This window comes from Galleria mellonella, unplaced genomic scaffold (genome assembly GCF_026898425.1).
Source record: "Galleria mellonella isolate WM207_F2 unplaced genomic scaffold, CSIRO_AGI_GalMel_v1 utg4535, whole genome shotgun sequence".
NCBI classification, from domain to species: Eukaryota; Metazoa; Arthropoda; class Insecta; order Lepidoptera; family Pyralidae; genus Galleria; species Galleria mellonella.
Genome location: NW_026442101.1, coordinates 151,715 through 172,319, shown reverse-complemented (window position 1 = coordinate 172,319; position 20,605 = coordinate 151,715). Strand labels below are relative to the sequence as shown.

The 20,605-nt window shown below is 36.0% G+C and overlaps 3 protein-coding genes across 4 annotated transcripts in view; all 3 read right to left on the bottom strand.

Annotated features, from left to right (window-relative positions):
- Positions 1–4,974, bottom strand: part of LOC113514752 (ATP-binding cassette sub-family G member 1-like) — a 289,243-nt gene extending 284,269 nt beyond the window's left edge. The window contains exon 1 of one of the 2 annotated variants that reach the window (XM_052898604.1): positions 4,777–4,974. The gene's annotated coding sequence lies outside the window, so the exon portion shown is untranslated. The remainder of the gene's footprint in view (positions 1–4,776) is intronic. The other variant, XM_052898603.1, reaches the window with a different exon arrangement.
- A 6,322-nt stretch (positions 4,975–11,296) lies between these two features.
- On the bottom strand, positions 11,297–13,341 carry LOC113513294 (uncharacterized). The gene has a single exon (XM_026897288.3). It carries the CDS (start codon positions 13,106–13,108, stop codon positions 11,297–11,299), a length of 1,812 nt encoding a protein of 603 aa, XP_026753089.3. The 5' UTR covers positions 13,109–13,341.
- Positions 13,342–16,233: 2,892 nt separating this feature from the next.
- On the bottom strand, positions 16,234–20,605 carry LOC113513293 (uncharacterized). Its single transcript, XM_026897287.3, has one exon. The coding sequence runs from the start codon at positions 18,500–18,502 to the stop codon at positions 16,736–16,738; it is 1,767 nt and encodes a 588-aa protein (XP_026753088.2). The 5' UTR covers positions 18,503–20,605; the 3' UTR covers positions 16,234–16,735.

Below are 20,605 nucleotides of genomic sequence, written 5' to 3'. Positions count from 1 at the left end.
TTCGATTTGAAGGATAGAATATGGGAGTGAATTTACTGGGTACAGAGGAATAACATCTGAGTCCTCAGGAATGGCAATGCATGGGGGGTATCATGGACGAAACAGTATACTGTTATGTCTATGGTACTGCTCATATCTATAGGCGATTGTTACCACTTTCCAGGTGGGCCGTCAGCTTGTTAGCCAACTTACAAAAAAAATACCATAGACCGGCGGGTTGGCAACCGCAGTTATGCTTGTAGAGATGTTTTAAAAGGGACGCTGCTGCCCATCCCTCTACCAATAAGTTCCTTTAGTCGCCTTTAACGACACCCACGGGAAAGGAAGAGGTAGCCTATTCTATACCGGGACCATGGATACGGACATTATAACTAACAGTCCTATACGAGTCGAATTATTAATTAATAAAAACTGCAAATGTGTGCATGAACAACAAACGTTTGTATTTGATTGAGCAATATGGAGTACGGTTTCATATTTTGCGGCTTCACTATCATTTTACATATGATAAAGATCTATCCGTTATTTTGTTGGTTCGAGCTACTTGTAGATACTATTAATTCAAACTGGATTATAATCGAACCGAATTGCAGCAATATTGCAGATTTTGAATGCTAATTTCCTGTTAACATCCAGCGTGGATTGCGTGGCGTCGTTAATTGAAATATAATAGCTTATTATTATTTTTTATTAACATAATTATATCTATGTAATAACATACGTGTACCAATAGAAACGAGACATGGTCCTAAACGGTATTTTTAATGGGTGATGATGGAATAGTAACCCCATCTGCGCCAACGGTATACGACGGCAAGGCACCAGTGAAGTATAATAGGTGAGGATGAAAGCAGGTCAATTAGCCCATAGTAATGAATACACCTGGTATTCAGCACTATAGTTTCCAAAAACGACCACAGGAAGGTCGACGTAGTTGGGTATATTGCTAGCAATAGGGCCCTTAGTCCATTTCCCCCGGTTCTACACGGTTGGGTGTATGCATAAGCTTTAAGTTGCTCAGCGAGCTATAAAAAGAGCTAGGCTCGAAGTTATACAAAGTGGCCGACATATCCCAGAGTAAGCAAGCTGAAATGACGATGCACTGGTCACATAGCTCGTAGAACTGACAATCGATGGGGATGAAAGGGCCTTCAGTGGCAACCGCACACAAGCAAACGCAAGTTAGGACAAATACCCACAAGATTTTACGAGAGAGACTTTATACAAAAGTCAATTGCTTGGATACCTCTGTCCCATTCGTGTTTCAACCGTAAAGCAATTGTATTTGCATGGCTGTGTTTCGGTTTGAAGGGTGGGATGTGGCGTAAATTTACAGGGTACGGAGGACTAACACCTGAGTCCTCAGGAATGGCAACGCACGGGGGGCATCATGGACGGATCAGTATACTCTGTGATGTCCATGGTACTGCTCATGTCTATAGGCGACGGTTACCACTTTCCATCAGGTGGGCTGTCAGCTTGTTTGCCATTTTAAGTTGTATTTAAAAAAATAAACAAATACAAATATGGAGCGTTGACCTCAAATGCATTGCAGAGAATCAGTGGATGCAGGAGTTCCGGGGCCATTCCTTATGGCAGTCTCTGTGGGAGGAATATGTGGACAGTTAACGGCTGAAATGCTGATGACGATATGCATGAACTAACTAACTAATACACAAAGCGCTGTATAACCGGAATGTGTGTCGCACTGATAGTTTATCTGCATTTCCCAATAGAGGAGCGTGACCCAGTTGTCAAATTTGTACGAGGTCGGAAGTAGAGCAATTGATACCCGAGTCACATTGGAAGGTCGAGGCCGAGCCGAGCACCCCCCGAGCGGTCTATGTAAACAGTGTGAACATTTAAATAATAAATATAAATCAATAGGTACATATAGATATGCTTACAATTATTTATTTATTTAAATTAATTAGGTAAACGTTACTTTCCTTGCATGCACACGATAATTGAGAATAATTTAAAAAGATATAACTTAAAAGCTAAATATATTTCTCCACAAACATAGCCAAAAATGTCCCAAAAACATATGATTAAAATGTAAGTTCAAAAACTAAAACCCGACTATGGAACTACGCTCTAAAAATATGGAACTGTTCAATGCCACCTTGTGTCCGTTATCTGGTATGAGTGGATTTCAAATATGGAAAAATCAAAGAAATAGTCCATTCTAAATGGCGCATCAAGATAAAGCATACATTTTTTTAATGGATGGTAATGGAATGGTAACCCAGGCGAGGCAGTACGCTATCGGTATACGCTGGCGAGGCACCAGGGGTGATAGATGAAAATTAAAAATTAAAAGGCAGATCAATTGGCCCACCGTGATGAATACACCTGGAATTCAGCACGATGCTTTCCAATGGGGACTACGTGGAGGTCGCCTGATAAGGTATATTGCTAGCAATTGGACTGATAGTCCGCATTACTAATAGTCCCTTTCCCCCGCTTAACTGCGGTTGCCAAGTCGCCTGCCATACGTAGCAATTACTGGCAAACCCCATAGAAGGGGGGAAAGGGATTGTTAGAAATGTAGACTGAGAATCCCATTGCTAGCAATATACCCAACCAGGTTGACCTCCTCGTGGTTCCCCTGGAAACTATCATGGTTAATTCCTGATGAATTCATCATGATGGGCTAACTGGCCTGTTTTCATTCTCATCTATCACCCTTGACTGGTGCTCCGCCAGCGTATCCCGTTAGCATAACATTTTCACCCATCAAAAAAAAAACACCCCATAGAGGAGGCCTATGTTCAGCAGTGGATAATTAACAGCTGGTATCATCAAATATTAAATAGTTTATAAATACCAATTTTAGATTTTTTTATTTTAGTGCTTATTGCAGTAAGTTATTTAAAATATTCGATGCACAGACTGGTACGGTAACAAAGATCAAATAGGTTAAAACTAATATATATTTACTCTCTGACTTTGCATTTCATCACATTATCTACTTAAATCGATGTAAATAAGTGGTCATATTAATAAAAAACTTATATTTTTAAAAGCCATTAGATGCTTAATTCACATATTTAGAAAACTCACTCAAAAATTCCTTTTACAATTAAATGGCTGCTGGAAATAATTTCCAAAATTGTTTAACAAAGTAAAATTAAATTAAAAACGGTTGTATACGAGTATGCCACGACTGTATTTTTAATTATCACTACATAGTATAAAACAAAGTCGCTTCCCGTCTGTCTGTCCGTATGTATGCTTAGATCTATAAAAGTACGCAACGGATTTTGATGCAGTTTTGCATGCCGACGGCGCTATTTAGAATCAACTTTGGACCCGTGCGAAGCCGGGGCGGGTCGCTAGTATGTCCGTCCCTATGTATGCTTAAATCTTTAAAACTACACAACGGATTTTAAAGTGGTTATTTTTTAACAGATAGAGTGATTCAAGAGGCAGGTTTATATGTATAACACAGTAGAGAAACACCGATAATTTTAGATTTCTAATGTGATAAGATGTAGTGTGCACCCGTGCGAAGCCGGGGCGGATCGCTAGTGATATGTAAAATGTGTTTTACAAAAAAAACTGACTTCAGTTGTGGTAAAACCAGTTATTTTGACATAGAAACTACATTACTGATTTTTATGAAAACAAATCTGTTAACATGTCCTCTTGGATAAAAAAAAGAATGTTTAATGTGTTTACAACTGACAGAGTTATGAGGTTATTTTGTATTCGCATATGTTTTCCGTTTGCTTGAGCACCTCTGTTCCATTCGTGTTTCTACCATGAAGCAGTTGTGTTTGCATGGCTGTGTTTCGGTTTGAAGGGTGGGATATGGCAGTAAATTTACAGGATACAGAGAAATGACACCTGAGTCCTTACGAATGGCAACGCATGGGGGGTATCATGGGCGAAACAGTATACTCTGTTATCTCTATGGTACTGCTCACGTCTATAGGCGACGGTTACCACTTTCCATCAGGTGGGCCGTCAGCTTGTTTGCCATTCTAAGTTGCATAAAAAAATGTATGACAATGAAATTACAAGGTATGGAGGCATAATTCTTTACTCCTCGGGGATGACAACGGATGTGAGGTATCACGGGCGACACAGTGAATTCTATGACGTCCGTGATCATGTCTATTGCTGACAGTTACCACTTTTTATCAGCTAATTTGCCATTCCAAAAATGCATAAAGAAGTAGCTTCGTTAATCAGAGAGTATCAATGAAACTTCGGATACAGAGTAACCATGCTTTAAATATAAATAAAATGCCGCCAATTCTAACGTGCCATTTTTCTAAACCTGTCTTTTAACTTTATAATTTTATTTGACAATATCGCGAAATTACTGTTTCGTGGGTCATTATAAACTAAAATTACAATAATTTTGTCTTAAATCTATTAGAAAATGTGTTGATATTAATTCTTAAAATAAAGATTTCGTTAAAGTATAATTAATATACAAATAAAGTAATTAATTCGTTCATTATGATATTAAAATAAAATTTCAATTTTAGAGACACATTTTGAGAAATGACCTCTTAGAATTGACCTCATTAACGCTTTTGTCTTAATTCTAGAAAGCAATGTTGCTAATTATCTAATTATTGATAATAATGTCCGAGAATTATTTACACACCTAAAATAAGCATTTAGAGTAAGAGTTAAAATACTTTTTGTTTTAAATTCGTCATATTGCATTGAAAATTCATTAGAATCCTAAACCGTCATACATATCGTTCAGTCAATAAATCTATAATCGAATGTATAAATAGCAAAATTAATAAATACCTTTACAATTTGGAATTCAATTATAGTTAATTGATGGCAAGTTTCGTAGCCGCGATATTTTAACGCCGCGTACTACAAGATACAAGTTTATATGCGTATGAACGTCGCGCAGACGCGGCGAAGAATCGCGAACTAGTTGTAATGAATCCACAGCAGCGTGCGGGCGCAGTGCTCGCCGCGCCGCGCCGCCTCGCGCCGCCTCAATGTCACAACAGTTTGTTCACATTTCCTTCACCAAGTACTCAACACGTTACACTAAAAGCCTAAGCAGCCCTATTGTTTTTAATTAATGATAACGGAATGGTAACCCCGCCTGCGTTATCAGTATACGCTAGCGGGGCACCAATCAGTGGTGATAGGCGAGGTTGAACGCAAATAAGTTGGCCCATAGTGACGGATTCAACAAGAAATAATATTTCCTAAATGTCTATCCTCAAATCCCATGGGACTATTAGTGTAATTCCTGGAGAATTCATCACAATGGGCTAATTCTACTAACTTCATTTCCATTCATCATCAGTCAATGATGCCCCGCTAGGGTAAAATATACAAAAATTGTGCCCCACAAATATAATCGACTTCAATTGTGACAATAGCAGTTATTTGACTTAAAAACTAAACTACTGTATCGATTTAGATAAAATTTCTATGGAACTAATCTGTAAATATATTTTTTCAGATAAAAAAGAATTTTTCCAATTTGGTTTAAAACTGACGGAGTTAGATGTAATAAAAATAAAAAAAAAATACAACCGAATTGAGAATCTCCTTTTTGAAGTCGGTTGACAATAGACAGGCGAGGTTACCATTCCATTTTCGTCCGTTAACAAAGTCAGACCCGTATACTAATATGATTGGACAGGTTTTTTTTTTTAATATATCTACAGTAGTAAAAATAATATAAAACTTATTTTAACCTTTGTTTTAACTATTTTTTAGAAAGTTTATATGGATTTAAAACAGCTAATTTAATCGTGACAAATTTATTATAAAACAAATAAAAGAGTCGACCTTTTCGACCGCGTAAAGAATTATTAAAATCGGTTCGGAATTGGCGAAGATATCTCCGTAACATACGCACAAAAAAATATAGACAAATAAGGTGACTTCAAAATGTAATCCACCTATTCTATATGCACCTACACAATAAGAAATATTTTATGTTCAATGGGTAGTATCTAAGGCATAATATGAAGCAAATCAAGTTGTCAGCATAGCATGGCCGCCGTATCAATAGAGCGTCGAGGTCTGCCAGTTTCTATGAACGCACTTTCACTGGCATTAACATTAACCGTGGCTCACGATCCAGACAGAGAGACAACGCATCGATCATAGTTTATTATCAACATTATCTCATAATATTGAATACCTTGGCGAATTACTAGTTTTAACCCGTGACTTCGACCGCGTAATAGAGGTATATAGTTTTCTTTAATTCAACTTAGAATGGCAAACATGCTGACGGCCCACCTGATGGAAAGTGGTAACCGTCGCCTATAGACATGAGCAGTACCATGGACATAACAGAGTGTACTGTTTCGCCCATGATACCCCCATGCGTTGCCATTCATGAGAACTCAGGATTGACGGAGATAAAAGGTAATTCATCCCATATACTATGTATATACGAAATTTTATAACGATTGATTAATTCGTTAAGACGCCAAGTACCATTTATAATATTAATTATTTTTAACTTTATTTATTTTTATTTCTAATTTTACATCTACAATCAACAGCTTATATCTTATATAGAATAATTTAAAAAATATTATATAGTACCATACATTAGCCAATTATAGAATCCCAATTTGTATACCAGACTATATTATGATTATTTTTGGACTGTAGATAATTCGTAAAAAAACAAAATTACAGAGATACTTATTTGAAACGTCGCATCACTGGAAGTTCAGCAATAATTAATGTAAAAGTGTGTTTTATATGTGTGTGTAATGTTGCGTGAATGTAGTGTCTAAATAAACAGTGTCTTGAACGCGTATTGTTTTGTATACACGAAGAGTTATATGCAGCTATTTTCATAACTTCAATAATAAAAATATTACTAAAGACTATTTACCCACTGACTTTGCTGGTGGTTAAATTTAATTTAAAATGAATTTCAGGAAAAATTTAAATAAATACCTATATTGCTCATTCAACTATATAAGTTCCGGCAAGAGTGCAACGCACTCACGAACTGAGGGTTTCGGAGATATATCTATGACTTTTGACTCTACCAAATATAGCGCTACATAAATATGGCACTACCTCTTTTTATATTTCGTTATCTCTTTGCCTAAATGTCATTGGTCACCTCTTATTATTCCAACCGTAGAGTTAAACTACATTACGTACCACAGATATCTCTGCGTCTCTACTTCGTCCTCTAGCTTCTAAAAAAATAAGGCTTCAAAATTCACACATTAATTTTGCGGCATTTTTATTTTTATTTTTTTATACAACTTAGAATGGCAAACAAGCTGACGGCCCACCTGATGGAAAGTGGTAACCGTCGCCTATAGACATGAGCAGTACCATGTACATAACAGAGTATACTGTTTCGCCTATGACACCCCCCATGCGTTGCCATTCCTGAGGACTCAGGTGTTATTCCTCTGTACTCTGTAAATTCGCGCCATATCCCACCCTTTAAACCGAAACACAGCCATGCAAACACAACTGGTTCTCGGTTGAAACACGAATGAGACAGAGGCACCCAAGCAATCGACTTTTGTACAAAGTCTCCCTCTGGTAACAATAAAATTATTACTTTGATACTAACTTCATTCTATAAATTTTCGTATTTATTGTCATGCAAGAAGTTTATGATACAATTCCATTTTATCTCCAAAATTAACATCGATTTAATGAATGAGTTTCATACAAAGGGACCCCGAATACCAAAGTTGGCAGCCGAACGTATCAAATGCTTTTAAAGTGGGCTAACTATTGAGCAAGGTTTAAGGTCAAACGATCATAATGCACAGAGATCACTGAACGAATTTATATTGTGTACGCTCCACGCCCGACCCGACACATTGACTGGCAGAGTAACGCTGTATTTGGTCATTAATATTGTTACGCTAGTTACTGATGAATATTTAAAAACCTATTAATATTTAACAGCAGCAGTCTTCTATTTGCCTACAATTTTCCTTATGAATGAATAAGTTAAAAGGCATTTTGTTGCCTTCAAAACTAAATTTAAATACATGAAATGTGTTGATAACAATCCTATCCTTGTCCGCATGGGGAGAAGGGCTTGTTACGAGTAGTAATGCTGGCTACCAGTCGCATTGCTAGCAATATACCCTGTCAGGTCGATCCCATATGGTTTTCTCTGGAAACCATCGTACTGAATTTCAGATCTATTCATCACGATGGGCTAACTGACCTGCTGTTTCATCATTCACCTATCATCCCTCACTGGTGCCCCGCCAGCGTATACCGTTAGCGCGGGCGGGGTTACCATTCCATTATCATTTATTAAAAAAATCCTTATCGGTAATACTTGTATAATACAAATGTCAAAGTCAGTATGTTTGTTGTTTAGATCATTCACAGCAAAGGTTACGACCGAATTATTTCTAAGTTATACTTAGAATAACAAACAGGCTGACAGCCCATCTGATTGAAAGTGGTAACCGTCGCCTATAGATATAACACCTGTGTCACCAGTAATACTCTTCATGCATTGCGAACAATGTTCAACATTTCTGATTGATTAATTACAAAGTTTGCTGATAGCAAATTAAAATGGTATCAAGAAAAAGCGCTATACCTGCAGAAGTCAGAGACAGGATCCTAGACAATAATGTTAAACAGCAAAAAAGACAGATTTAGAAAAAATTTGAAATAAACTTTAAATATGTTTCTATAAAACAGAATTTAAGATATTTTGTTGTATATATTATATCAGTAAGATGTTTAAGTTTTTTTTTTTTTTTTTAGATGAGTAAAAATGGTATAGTAACGCCGCCTGCGCTAACAGGATACGCTGGCAGAGCACCAGTGAAGGGTGATAGATGAGAATGAAAACAGGCCAGTTAGCCCATCGTGATGAATTCATCAGGAATTAACCATGATAGTTTCCAGGGGGAACCGCGAGGTCGACCTGGATTCTCAGTCTCCATTACTAACAATCCCTTTCCCCTCAGATGTGTAAGTTAGAAAGAGGCTTTTATATTTGGTCCTGAATTAAGCTTCAACGGCTGCAATTATTTCAGATAGTTATTGGCCCATCTAATGGAAAGAAAATACGTAAATAATAAAAATATTTATTTTATTTTACCCTTTATTGCACCAAGTAAAAAAAAACAAATACAGTAAATAATAATGAGAAGTTATACATATCGCTAAGCAATCTCTTCCAGACAACCTTTGGGTAGAAAACATAAAAGAAAATGACATAAATAAATAAAGATATAAATAAAATAACATAAGATTTTGTTTTACAAAAAAAAAATATCGTCTTTAATTATTTGTCATAATTTTTTTTTTTTTTTTTTTTTTTTTTTTTTTTATGCAACTTAGAATGACAAACAAGCTGACGGCCCACCTGATGGAAAGTGGTAACCGTCGCCTATAGACATGAGCAGTACCATGGACATAGCAGACTATACTGTTTCACCCATGATACCCCCATGGGTTGCCATTCCTGAGGACTCAGGTGTTATTCCTCTGTACCCTGTAAATTCACGCCATATCCCACCCTTCAAACCGAAACACAGTCATGCAAACACAACTGCTTCACGGTTGAAACACGAATGGGACAGAGGTGCCCAAGCAATCGACTTTTGTACAAAGTCTCCCTCTGGTATAATTATTTTAATTATCCAGTTATTTTGATTTAAAAGCTAAACTACTGAACTGAGGGTCTACCATGAAATGTTTTCCGAAATTTCGGAGCCAAACGAAACACAAATTTGATGTTAAAATTACATAATACATGCCGTTTGGAAATATTAAAAATGTTAAAATATTGTTCCTTTAAACTTTTATGATAGGATGTATGACGAACGAAATGTTAATCTCCATTTATTGGCCCGATTTTGGTATAAACAAAAACACGAAATTGAGTCCGAAATATCGGAATTTAATTTCATGGAAGACCTGCAGATTTTAATTTTTTTTTTTTTTTATTAGACCAATCTGTGAGTATATCCTTTCAAATAGAGAATTTTTCAAAGCGGTTTACAAATAATGAAGTTACGAGAGAATTAACATAAAAAACTACAATCGAATTGATAACCTCCCTCTATTTGAAGTCGGTTAAAAATAGGAAGTAGGTTAAGGAGCAATATGTTTAGTGGTGAATATATTATGTGCAAATCCTTTGCATTCTATTCTATACGTTTTTTTCATAAAAATATCAGGCATCATAGCGTTTTATGGTGTTTTTTATAGTGATAATGTTCTAGTTGACCATAGAGCCAGCAAATACGAACATTACATTCCGGATACGATGCGATAAAATCTTTTTTAAATTACAAAATAACTTCGCAGTTCCATGGGTTTATGGCAGTGTCGGTTAAATATGCCATAAGAAGGCCGGTAAAATGTATAACAATATATAAAAAGTACCTAATTATTACTACAATCTTTTCATCTTATCGGTAATACAAATTCTCTTTCAGTATTACATGTATGGAAGATCACAGTTGACTAAATTTCTGTGTTGAGTAAATTTAAAGTGCTCTGTAAAGTATGATCTTAATATCAGTAATTGGAACGTAGAAATTAAATTCTAATTCATTAATTAATTCTAAGTTACATAAAAAATATTAAAAAAAAATATATAAGCAATTAATTTTATAAAACACAGAACACCTTATAGAATACAGAGTAACTAACATTGAAATAATAGATAGTGGAAGACAGGCCTTTACCAATAGATAAAACATTTGTGGTTGACACGCCATGTTTTTACTTTCTATTCTTGTCGTTTTACAGTTTTTTTTGTTCACACAAGCCAATCAATAGATTATTGTTTAGGTCTTCATTACCCACCAATCTACATAATTCTCTAAACTTCTCAAGGCACGGGCACATTTCTCATATTTTGTATACCACCATCATGTTATCTTTAGTTGCTAGTTTTACTACCTGTCTTTCTCGTTTGAGCTGCTTTGTCCAATCTCGTTAATATTCGTCCGCCATATTGAGTCTCTACCATACATTCTTTTCTCGCACTTCTTTGTCTATGAAAACTTATCACAACACATTGCTCTGTGTATTGCTTAGTATCGTAGTCCTTAATAAGATCAATAAACATAGTAACTTAGGCAGTTGCGTTCAATTTAAAATTCGGTTTCTATCTATTATACAATATATTTCTCTAACATGAATCTAAATTAATTAAAATTAGACGTAAAAATACATATAGAAGTAATACTTGGTTTAGTTTAAGTTTTTAGTAGTTTAGTTTAATATTCGCAACACTTACAAAAGTTCTTGTTAACAAAACTATGAATTCTCTAAACATATTGTTTCTAAATAATTTACAAAGAAGCCTTATCTAATTAGTATATCTAATTATCTTATTAGCAATAGCTAATTCCAAGAAAAATCCTCCTAAGGACAGACATATTCCGAATAGATATAAGCGCCAAGGAATTATAAGGAATAATTGCAAAGGTTTGTGATGAAAAGAATGTGTCTTCATGTGGTCGTGGTAGAGATCATTTTTTATTTTTTCCAACAAACCATTTTCTCGTAAACGCAATGCTAATATATGTAACCGCTCGCGTATCGGAAATCCTTTGTACATGTAAATACCGTATATTATTTTACTTAGAGGATTGGGAAAACAATAAACGGATGGTACTCCCCACTCATCATAAAATCTATGCTTATTATATGAATAAATGCTTTTTAGAATTATTGTAAACATATCTTCATTCCGACTAACCATTGTCATACTTTGTGTAAGACTGTTACACTGGTTTACCACATTTTTGTATGGCTTCATCCCTTCCACCGACTGAAATTTCTGTATAACCGGACTAATACAAGCTTTTAAATTAAATGAGTGTAAATCTTCCTCCTTGGAAATCTGGTAATCTTTCACTGGATGCGTACTCAAACTAACCAGGCTGGACTGATAGTATGAATTGACAAGAAACGCAAACCAAATCCACGCGATGAAGAAACATCTTATTGGAAACCTGCCGCGAACTTCGTGCCCGTGTTGAAAGAAACTGTCCCACATCTTCAACATTATGGAATTCTTATCTTTCACTGAGAATAGTGCAAAAAATATAATAGAATAAATTACAAAAGTCAATATGAGCAACGCCCATACAGTTGGCTGGAATTCCAAATATATGTTCCGCCAAATGGCTACATCAGTTGCCCTTTTTACCACAAACCGCAGATCATCAACATATGCCAGATGTCCCCAAATGTAATCGAACGCATCCGCTCTGGAATTTATGAGCATCATTCCACCTATTATAACGTCCACTTTGTTGTTCTGCAACAGAGCCAGAGAGCCCACAGCAGACATGTTATTATTTACAGTTGTAAAATTTTCTGCGTTGTATCCGAAAATATATTTTAGCTCGAAATTTTCTAATTCGCTGATGATTTGAAACATGTACTGTTCTATACCTGTCATTGCTGTTATATTTTTGTTTGGATCAATGCTGTAGGGTGGCCAATGTGGAGCCACGATGAGGATCAAACAGTTGCGAAAACCGGTGGTCAATTTGTTTGGAAATATATCATCGACTGCAGGCTTCCTGCACTTTCCGTAATGGATAATTCTTGTGAAATGCTTTCCACAGCCATAATTTTCAAATGGATTATATGTATACAGGTCACAATCACTCGTTCCGTTTACAACTACGACATTTACGACATGAAATTTTAAAAGAATATTAAATATATCTTCGAGCTTTGCTTCGACAAGTGATTTGATTATAATTAGAAACCTGCCGTTAGGATTCCATTGGGATTCTCGTGTGAAATATATAAATTTGTTAATAAGCTCTTCGACATTTCTTGTGAAAATGATGTAGCCTTTGTTTACGATTGTTTTTAATCTCTTCTTATATGTCCGTGAAATCAACGATACGTGTATATTATCGTTGATTGCTTGAATTACCTTATCGTCGTCAGAATTGGCATCGAAGTATGTAATCTCATCTCCTTTTGTTAAATACTTTCTTGTAATGTTAGCGACACAATCTACGATGTCACCTCTTTCTTCGTTTATTTGGAAAACTTTATGACTATTTATAGAGTTCATTAGAAATAGCACTATCACTACTGCCAACATTTTGAACGATGTGCTCATAATATCTTTTCCCCACTCATTTCTATTCATAGAATAGAAACGAAGTGAGGTGTAAATCAATCACTGTCCTAGTCCGTTTAATGTTTATAAATGTATTAATTACGACAACATCGCACCGCGTCTGCTATTGCGTGTGATATTTGACTAAATTATAATAATAGTTACCTACATATTGATTTGTTAGTCTTCCAGGTATATTTATATTATGGTTAATTTATATCGAACGGAACGTGTACCGCATATCGGAGCGGATTGAATACGCGCGGTTACCTGTTACAACAGTCGACCACATCTACCGTAATAAAAATAAGCAAATAAGTAAAGCAGTTGTGTTTGCATGGCTGTGTTTCTGTTTGAAGGGTGGCATATGGCGTGAATTTACTGGGTACAGAGTAATAACATCTGAGTCCTCAGGAATGGCAACGCATGGGGGGAATGATGGGCGTAACAGTATACTCTGTTATGTCCATGGTACTGCTCATGTCTATAGGGGACGGTTACCACTTTCCATCAGGTGGACCGTCGGCTTGTTTGCCATTCTAAGTTGTATAAAAATAAAAAATAAAAAAAATACCTCTTTTTAAGAAACTTCCTGCAAGTTTTTTTGTGGCAATGTTACACGATTGCATCACCAAGTCTGAACCGATTTTCGAAATTCTTTTGAATAATCCACAGAGTTTAGGTTCTTAGGCGTAGGTCTCAGATTAATTTTTTGATGACTGAAGTCTTCGTTTCTATTTGCAAGGCATAAAATTGCTTATTACGAAGTTTCTTGTAAATATGCGATTTAAATATAAACATTTATCAATGCGATATGTTCACTAAATATTGTATCCCACATGGTAATATGTTTGTTTACATCTGAAACCATTATTTACGGAACAAACTGTACTTGTTCATTATCATGGGCGAAACAGTATACTCTGTTACGTCCATGGTACTGCTCATGTCTATAGGGGACGGTTACCACTTTCCATCAGATGGGCTGTCTTATTTGCCATTCTAAGTTGTATAAAACAAAACAAAACAATAAATTTTTCGATTTCTACAACATACATCTGGCATGGCGGCTGTCTTCGATATACGCGTGCAACCAGTTGTAATAATGGAACAAAAATATAAACAGAGTTATTACAGACAACTATATTTGTTTATTACCCAAAAACGAATTCAGACAAACCGACGGCCATCCTCATGGAAAATGTCCAACAATCACCTATATACGTTGGCATTGCCTTTATACCATCACTTCACTATCATATCAAACCAAAATACAGTAATTGAAGCCGAAAAAATGAAAACAACTTTTTCATTGCCTCATTGTAAAGTCATGTCGCCCTCACACGCGCCTTGTTGTTAATGCATTTGATGTAAATCGTGCGAATAGTAAACTAATATGGAACAATACAATGTTAAATAAATAAAATTAATAGTACGTTTCGCTAATGTTTTTTTTTTATATGGTACCTATTAGTACTCCTACTCTACTGATGAAGTAGGCCACTAGAACCAAGAACTGGGAAAGAGGCAGCAAGAATAAGAAATGTAGAGATGACTTAAAGAAAATATATGGGAAATTATGGGCCAGAATCGTTTTGAAGAAACAAGCTTAGATGAAAAAGCTCGACTAGTTTTAGAGCCTGTCTGTATGCCTCAATCTGCTCAACGCGAGCTGTAGTCTCGTGCTCGCGTCACAATCGCTCATGACTAAGGGTCACGAATTGATTCCGAAACAAGTCGAACCTTATCGAGCTAATTACACGTAAGTTAAACTAGTAGTTACTATATTAAAATATAATGTCTGCTTACGAAGCTTCTAACAATAAAAAAGCGTAGATAAAGTTGGTGGAGACCTTTTTTTTATATACAACTTAGAATGGCAAACAAACTGACAGCCCACCTGATGGAAAGTGGTAAACGTCGCCTATAGACATGAGCAGTACCGTGGACATAACAGAGTATACTGTTTCGCCTATGATACTCCCCATGCGTTGCCATTCTTGAGGACTTAGGTGTTATTCCTCTGTACCCAATAAATTCACGCTATATCCCATCCTTCAAACCGAAACACAGCCATGCAAACACAACTGCTTCACGGTTGAAACACGAATGGGACAGAGGTACCCATGCAATCGACTTTTGTACAAAGTCTCCCTCTGATACCAGACCTATACCAAAGACTAAAGATATTTAAGTCTTTGTGTGTTTACTGTTTAATAACATCTATGAAGCGTTTATAACATTTATAGTTTATTTATTTAATAATATTGAAGTCTGTTTTAGTGGAACAAATACTTAAATTGAGCTTTGTATGTTTTCATCTTTACTCTCAGGAAACAAAAATTGATTTCAATAAATTAAATTATATTACATATATACAATAAATAGCTTGAAATATAAGTAGATACAAAATAATATGCCTGTTCAAATAAAACCAATGGTATTTTTATTATTATTTTATTGCTATTTTTATTGATTTTTATTTTTTTTTACTTTCCGCAGTTTCTTTATATTTTAATATATACGTTTCTCAGTATATAATAAAAAGAGACAATTTCGATAGGTATGCATAGTCAAATCAATTATTGTTCACTTTGTGTAATGTAATAACATTAGTAATTATTAATACTTAGTAGACCAAACAGGCAGCTAAAGTAAAATATATATATATATATATATATATATATATATATATATATATATATATATATATATATATATATATATGTATATCATCATCAAGTTATTGAAAAAAGTAAAATTCAAAACCGCACTCACAAAAGTGAGCTTTCCCCATTTTGAGATCACTCGTAGGAACAGTTAACTCCACCTCTTAGTAACTATATTTTTGGTGTTCTCTTAGAAAAATGCTTATATCGCGCCAAAAATGTATACCTCGCTAACAAAATTACTCCATTTTTTTTTTACAACACAGGGGGCAAACGAGCATGCGGCTCACATGATGGTAAGTGACTACCGCCGCCCATGATCACCCACAACACCAACGGCATTGCAGGTGTGCTGCCGGCCTTTTAAAAAGGAATATACTCTTTTCTTAAAGGTTATGTTGTCGTATCGATGCGGAAATACTGTTGCTGGAGGTTGATTCCAGAGAATGGTTGTGCGTGGAAGAAAGTGCCTTGAAAAACGCACGGTAGAAGACCGCCACTCGTCCAGATAATTGGGATGAAACTTTAGATTGTGGCGGGTTGTACGGTGGTGAAAATCAGCAGCAGGTATCAATCCGAACAATTCCTTAATTCCTAAGGACACTTAAAATAATAAACTCACTTTAATCATATCATTTAAATACAAATTAAAATATATATTTATACGAGTATTAGGACTTTATATTCTCTTACAATAGATAAGCAGTATTTTTTTATCTACCGCCTAATTTTAGAATACAATTTCAGTTGGGAAGAACAGGCATAAACATAAACTATTACTCTTTAAAAAAATAACCATACCATAGAATATTATTATTAAACTTTACTTCCAAATTTAGATGTATGAAATTACAGAGTTAAGCAAGACTAGTCCCTCTAAATAGCCGTTCACGAGTATGACAAATCAACTAGCCATAATTACGTCCAACCGCACGCCGTCGCTGATTGTGTATTAATTACTGGTGCTACTCGTTTACAAGCAATGTGACTAACGTTCCGAACTGTGCCTAATAAATTTTTTGACAACCACAAACTCTAATATAAATACAGCTACAGACAAGCACATTCCAAATATGTATAAATACCACGGAATTAAAAGGAATAACTGTAAAGGCTTTTGGTGAAAGTGATGTTTTATCATCCGCTCGTAGTAAATATCATATACACTTTTGTCCAACAATCCATTTTCGCGCAAACGCAACGAGACACTGTGTAGCCGCTCATGTATCGGAAACCCTTTGTACATGTAAATACCGTATATAATTTTACTTAGAGGAATGGAAAAACAGTAAACAGATGACGCCCCCCATTGGTTATAAAATTCGTGCTTATGGTATAAGTAAAGGCTGTTCAGAGTTATCGTAAATATGTCGTCATCCTGACTGACCGACTTCATGCTTTGCATCAGACTGTCACACTCGTCTATCATGTTCATGTAAGGCTTCATTCCTTCCGCCAATTGAAACGTCTCTATGGCTGGACTGATGCAAGCTTTCATATTGAAATAACGTAATTCATCCTCATTGGAAATCTGGTAATCCTTCGCTGGATGATTGCTCAAACTAACCAGGCTGGACTGATAGTAGGAGTTGATAAGAAACGCGAACCAAATCCACGCGATGAAGAAACATTTTATAGGAAACCTGCCGCGAACTTCGTGTCCGTGTTGAAAGAAACTGTCCCACATCTTTAACATTATGGAATTCTTATCTTTCACCGAAAATAATACAAAAAATATAATGGAATAGACTACAAAAGTCAACGTCAGCAGCATCCACACTGTTGGCTGGAATTCCAAATACACATTCTTCCAAATGGCTACATCAGTGGCACTCTTTACCATGAACCTGAGATCATCAATATATGCGAGATGTGCCCAGATGTAGTCGAATGCATCAGCTCTGGACTTTATAAGTATCATTCCACCTAATATGACATCAGCTTTGTTATATTGCAACAGAGCCAGCGGGCCGACGGCAGACATGTCTTCATTTACAGTCGTAAAGTTTTCTGCGTCGTCGCTATAAATGTATTCTACATCGAAATGTTCTAATTCGCTGATGATTTGAAACATGTACTGTTCTATTCCTGTCGATGGTGTAACATTTCTGCTTGGATCGATACTGTATGGTGGCCAATGCGGTGCAGAAATAATGATCGTACAGTTCCGGAAGCCGGTGATCAATTTGTTTGGAAATATATCGTCGACTGCGGGCTTCCTGCACTTTCCGTAGTGGATAATTTTAGTGAAACGCTTCCCACAGCCGTAATCTTCAAATGGATTATACGTGTACAGGTCGCAATCACTCGTCCCGTTTATAACTACGACGTTAATAACGTGAAACTTCAGAAATACATTGAATATATCTTCGAGCTCTGCGTCGAGTGACTTAATTATAATTAGAAATCTGGCGTAAGGATTCCACTGCGGTTCACGTGTAAAGTATACAAATTTGTTAACAAGCTCTTGAGCGTGTCCTGCGAAAATGATGTAGCCTTCGTTGGGTATTGTTTTTAGCCTTTTTGTAAGTGTCCGTGAAATAAACGACGCGTGTATAATATTGTTGATCGCCTGAAATACCGTATCATCGTCAGAATTGACATCGAAGTATGTAATCTCGTCTCCCTTTGAGAAATACTTTCTTGTTATGTCGCTGACACAGTCTAATATATCTTCTTTTTCTTGGCTTATTTGATAAATTTGATGACTATATATGAAATTAATTGATAGGAACAACGTGAGTGCGGCCAACATTTTGAGTAGTGTATTTATAAAAACTTTCTTTTTTTCTACTCAAATTAATTGTTATATAGAATCGTCGTTCAGGTGCAAATCAATCATAGCCTTAATGCCCCATTTGATCAGTCGCTAAGCCGATGGGTCCATTAAATGTAAATACATGTGTTACGATAGTGACCGTCCGCGTCCTAATTGGGTGCCTGCATGAAGTGACGTTCGACCGAACGGCCACAGCAGTAAAACACCCGATAAAATGTTTACGACCGTTTTATAATTACACTCATCTATAATATTACAGCAAGTACAGGATGAAGTTTCCTGTCTCTCTCTGTCAATTTTCCAAGTGGATGCCCCAAATTTGAAACTATAAGAAATTATGAAAAATATTCATCTGATTCTTTATAAAATTTTTATAAAAGTTAGATTACTGTTTTTCAACGTCTTGGCCAATCTTCAAATAAAATACACAATATCATCAAGACGCGCTGCAACCATCAACCACCCAACAAAGACAACTACTCGTAACACAACATTCAAGCAACATGGACTTATAGGGGGGAAAGGGGATTGTTAGCAATGGAGTTTGACAGCTCCATTGCTAACAACATGCCTTATTAGGTCGTCCTGCACGTGGTTCCCCCTGGAAAACATCGTGAATGATTCTCATTGAATTCGTCACGATGGGCTAACTGACCTACTTCATCCTCACCTATCATCCTTCACTGGCGCCCCGCCGGTGTATACCGATAGCGCGGGTGGGGTTACCATTCCATTATTATCCATTAAAAAAACACATGGACTTGTGAAACATATTTTCATCTAATATATGTACCCATATTCGTGCAATCAATGATTTGAAAAACATTCAACAAACACACCAGAGTCATCCAACACCCGACATACACCGAACACACAACCATTCACAAATTCTCATACCCAACGAAATAGAGAGCGAGGTAGAAAAAGGACATAAAAAACTATCAACAAGGGACATTATGTGCCTTTTTTCCTGTGGGTTACAGGACGGGGTATATATTAAAGCCACACAAGTGAGAAGTCGAGAAGGTGAAAACCAAGTTAATAATATTCACACGCCAAAAGTATAAAAAAATATCGTATCTTGATCATACCTCATTGACTTTTGCTCTCGCAAAGAGTAAACTGTGGTGTCGATAAAAGTAAACGTATTCGCATGTATCTTAGACCAAGTACTATATCCAGAGAGCTTGTTTCATTTAACATAAGCAACTTGTGAGTTTATTATATCCAAAAAATGTTATAACGCCCTGTGCTAGTGCAATAAAAGAACATATTCAGGCTGCCACTTGAGTTGCCTGATGCTGTACTGAACGGGTATTTGCCTATAAAAAGAATATTCTAGCCTACTATCGTTATACTGGCTAAAAAGTCGAGTATTCACCTCACTGATGATGATAGTTGAACGACATTCTAGATATGACCAGAGGAAGACTTTGTACAAATGTCGATTGCTCGGGTACCTCTGTCCCATTCGTGTTTCAACCGTGAAGCTGTTGTGTATGGCTGTGTTTCGATTTGAAGGGTGGGATATGGCGTGAATTTACTGGGTACAGAGGAATAACACCTGAGTCCTCAGGAATGACAATGCATGGGAGGTATCATGGGCGATACAGTATACCACTTTCCATCAGGTGGGCCGTAAGCTTATTTGCCATTCTGTTGTTAAAAAAAAACATGAATAAATGTTGTATTCAAGGGGGGAAGAGATGCGGATTACCAGTCCCATTGCTAGCATACCCTTTTAGGTCGACCTCCACGTGGTCCTCTCTGGAAACCATCGTGCTGAATTTCAGGTGTATTCATCATGATGGGCTAACTGACGTGCATTTTTATCTTGTACGTATACCGTTACCGCAGGCAGGTTTACCATTCACTCCGCTACACATAACTATACCATTATAATGCTATAATCGATTCCCATTTGTAAACTCAATATTAAGAACTTAAAATTAAAAATTAATATACTTTTAAGTGAGTAATCAGTTCTAATCAAATTAGTCTTAATTACTTAATTAACACTAATTTGATAAACATTCAATTCTCTATTATTTTCTCTTTAATTCGTATTTTTTATGACTA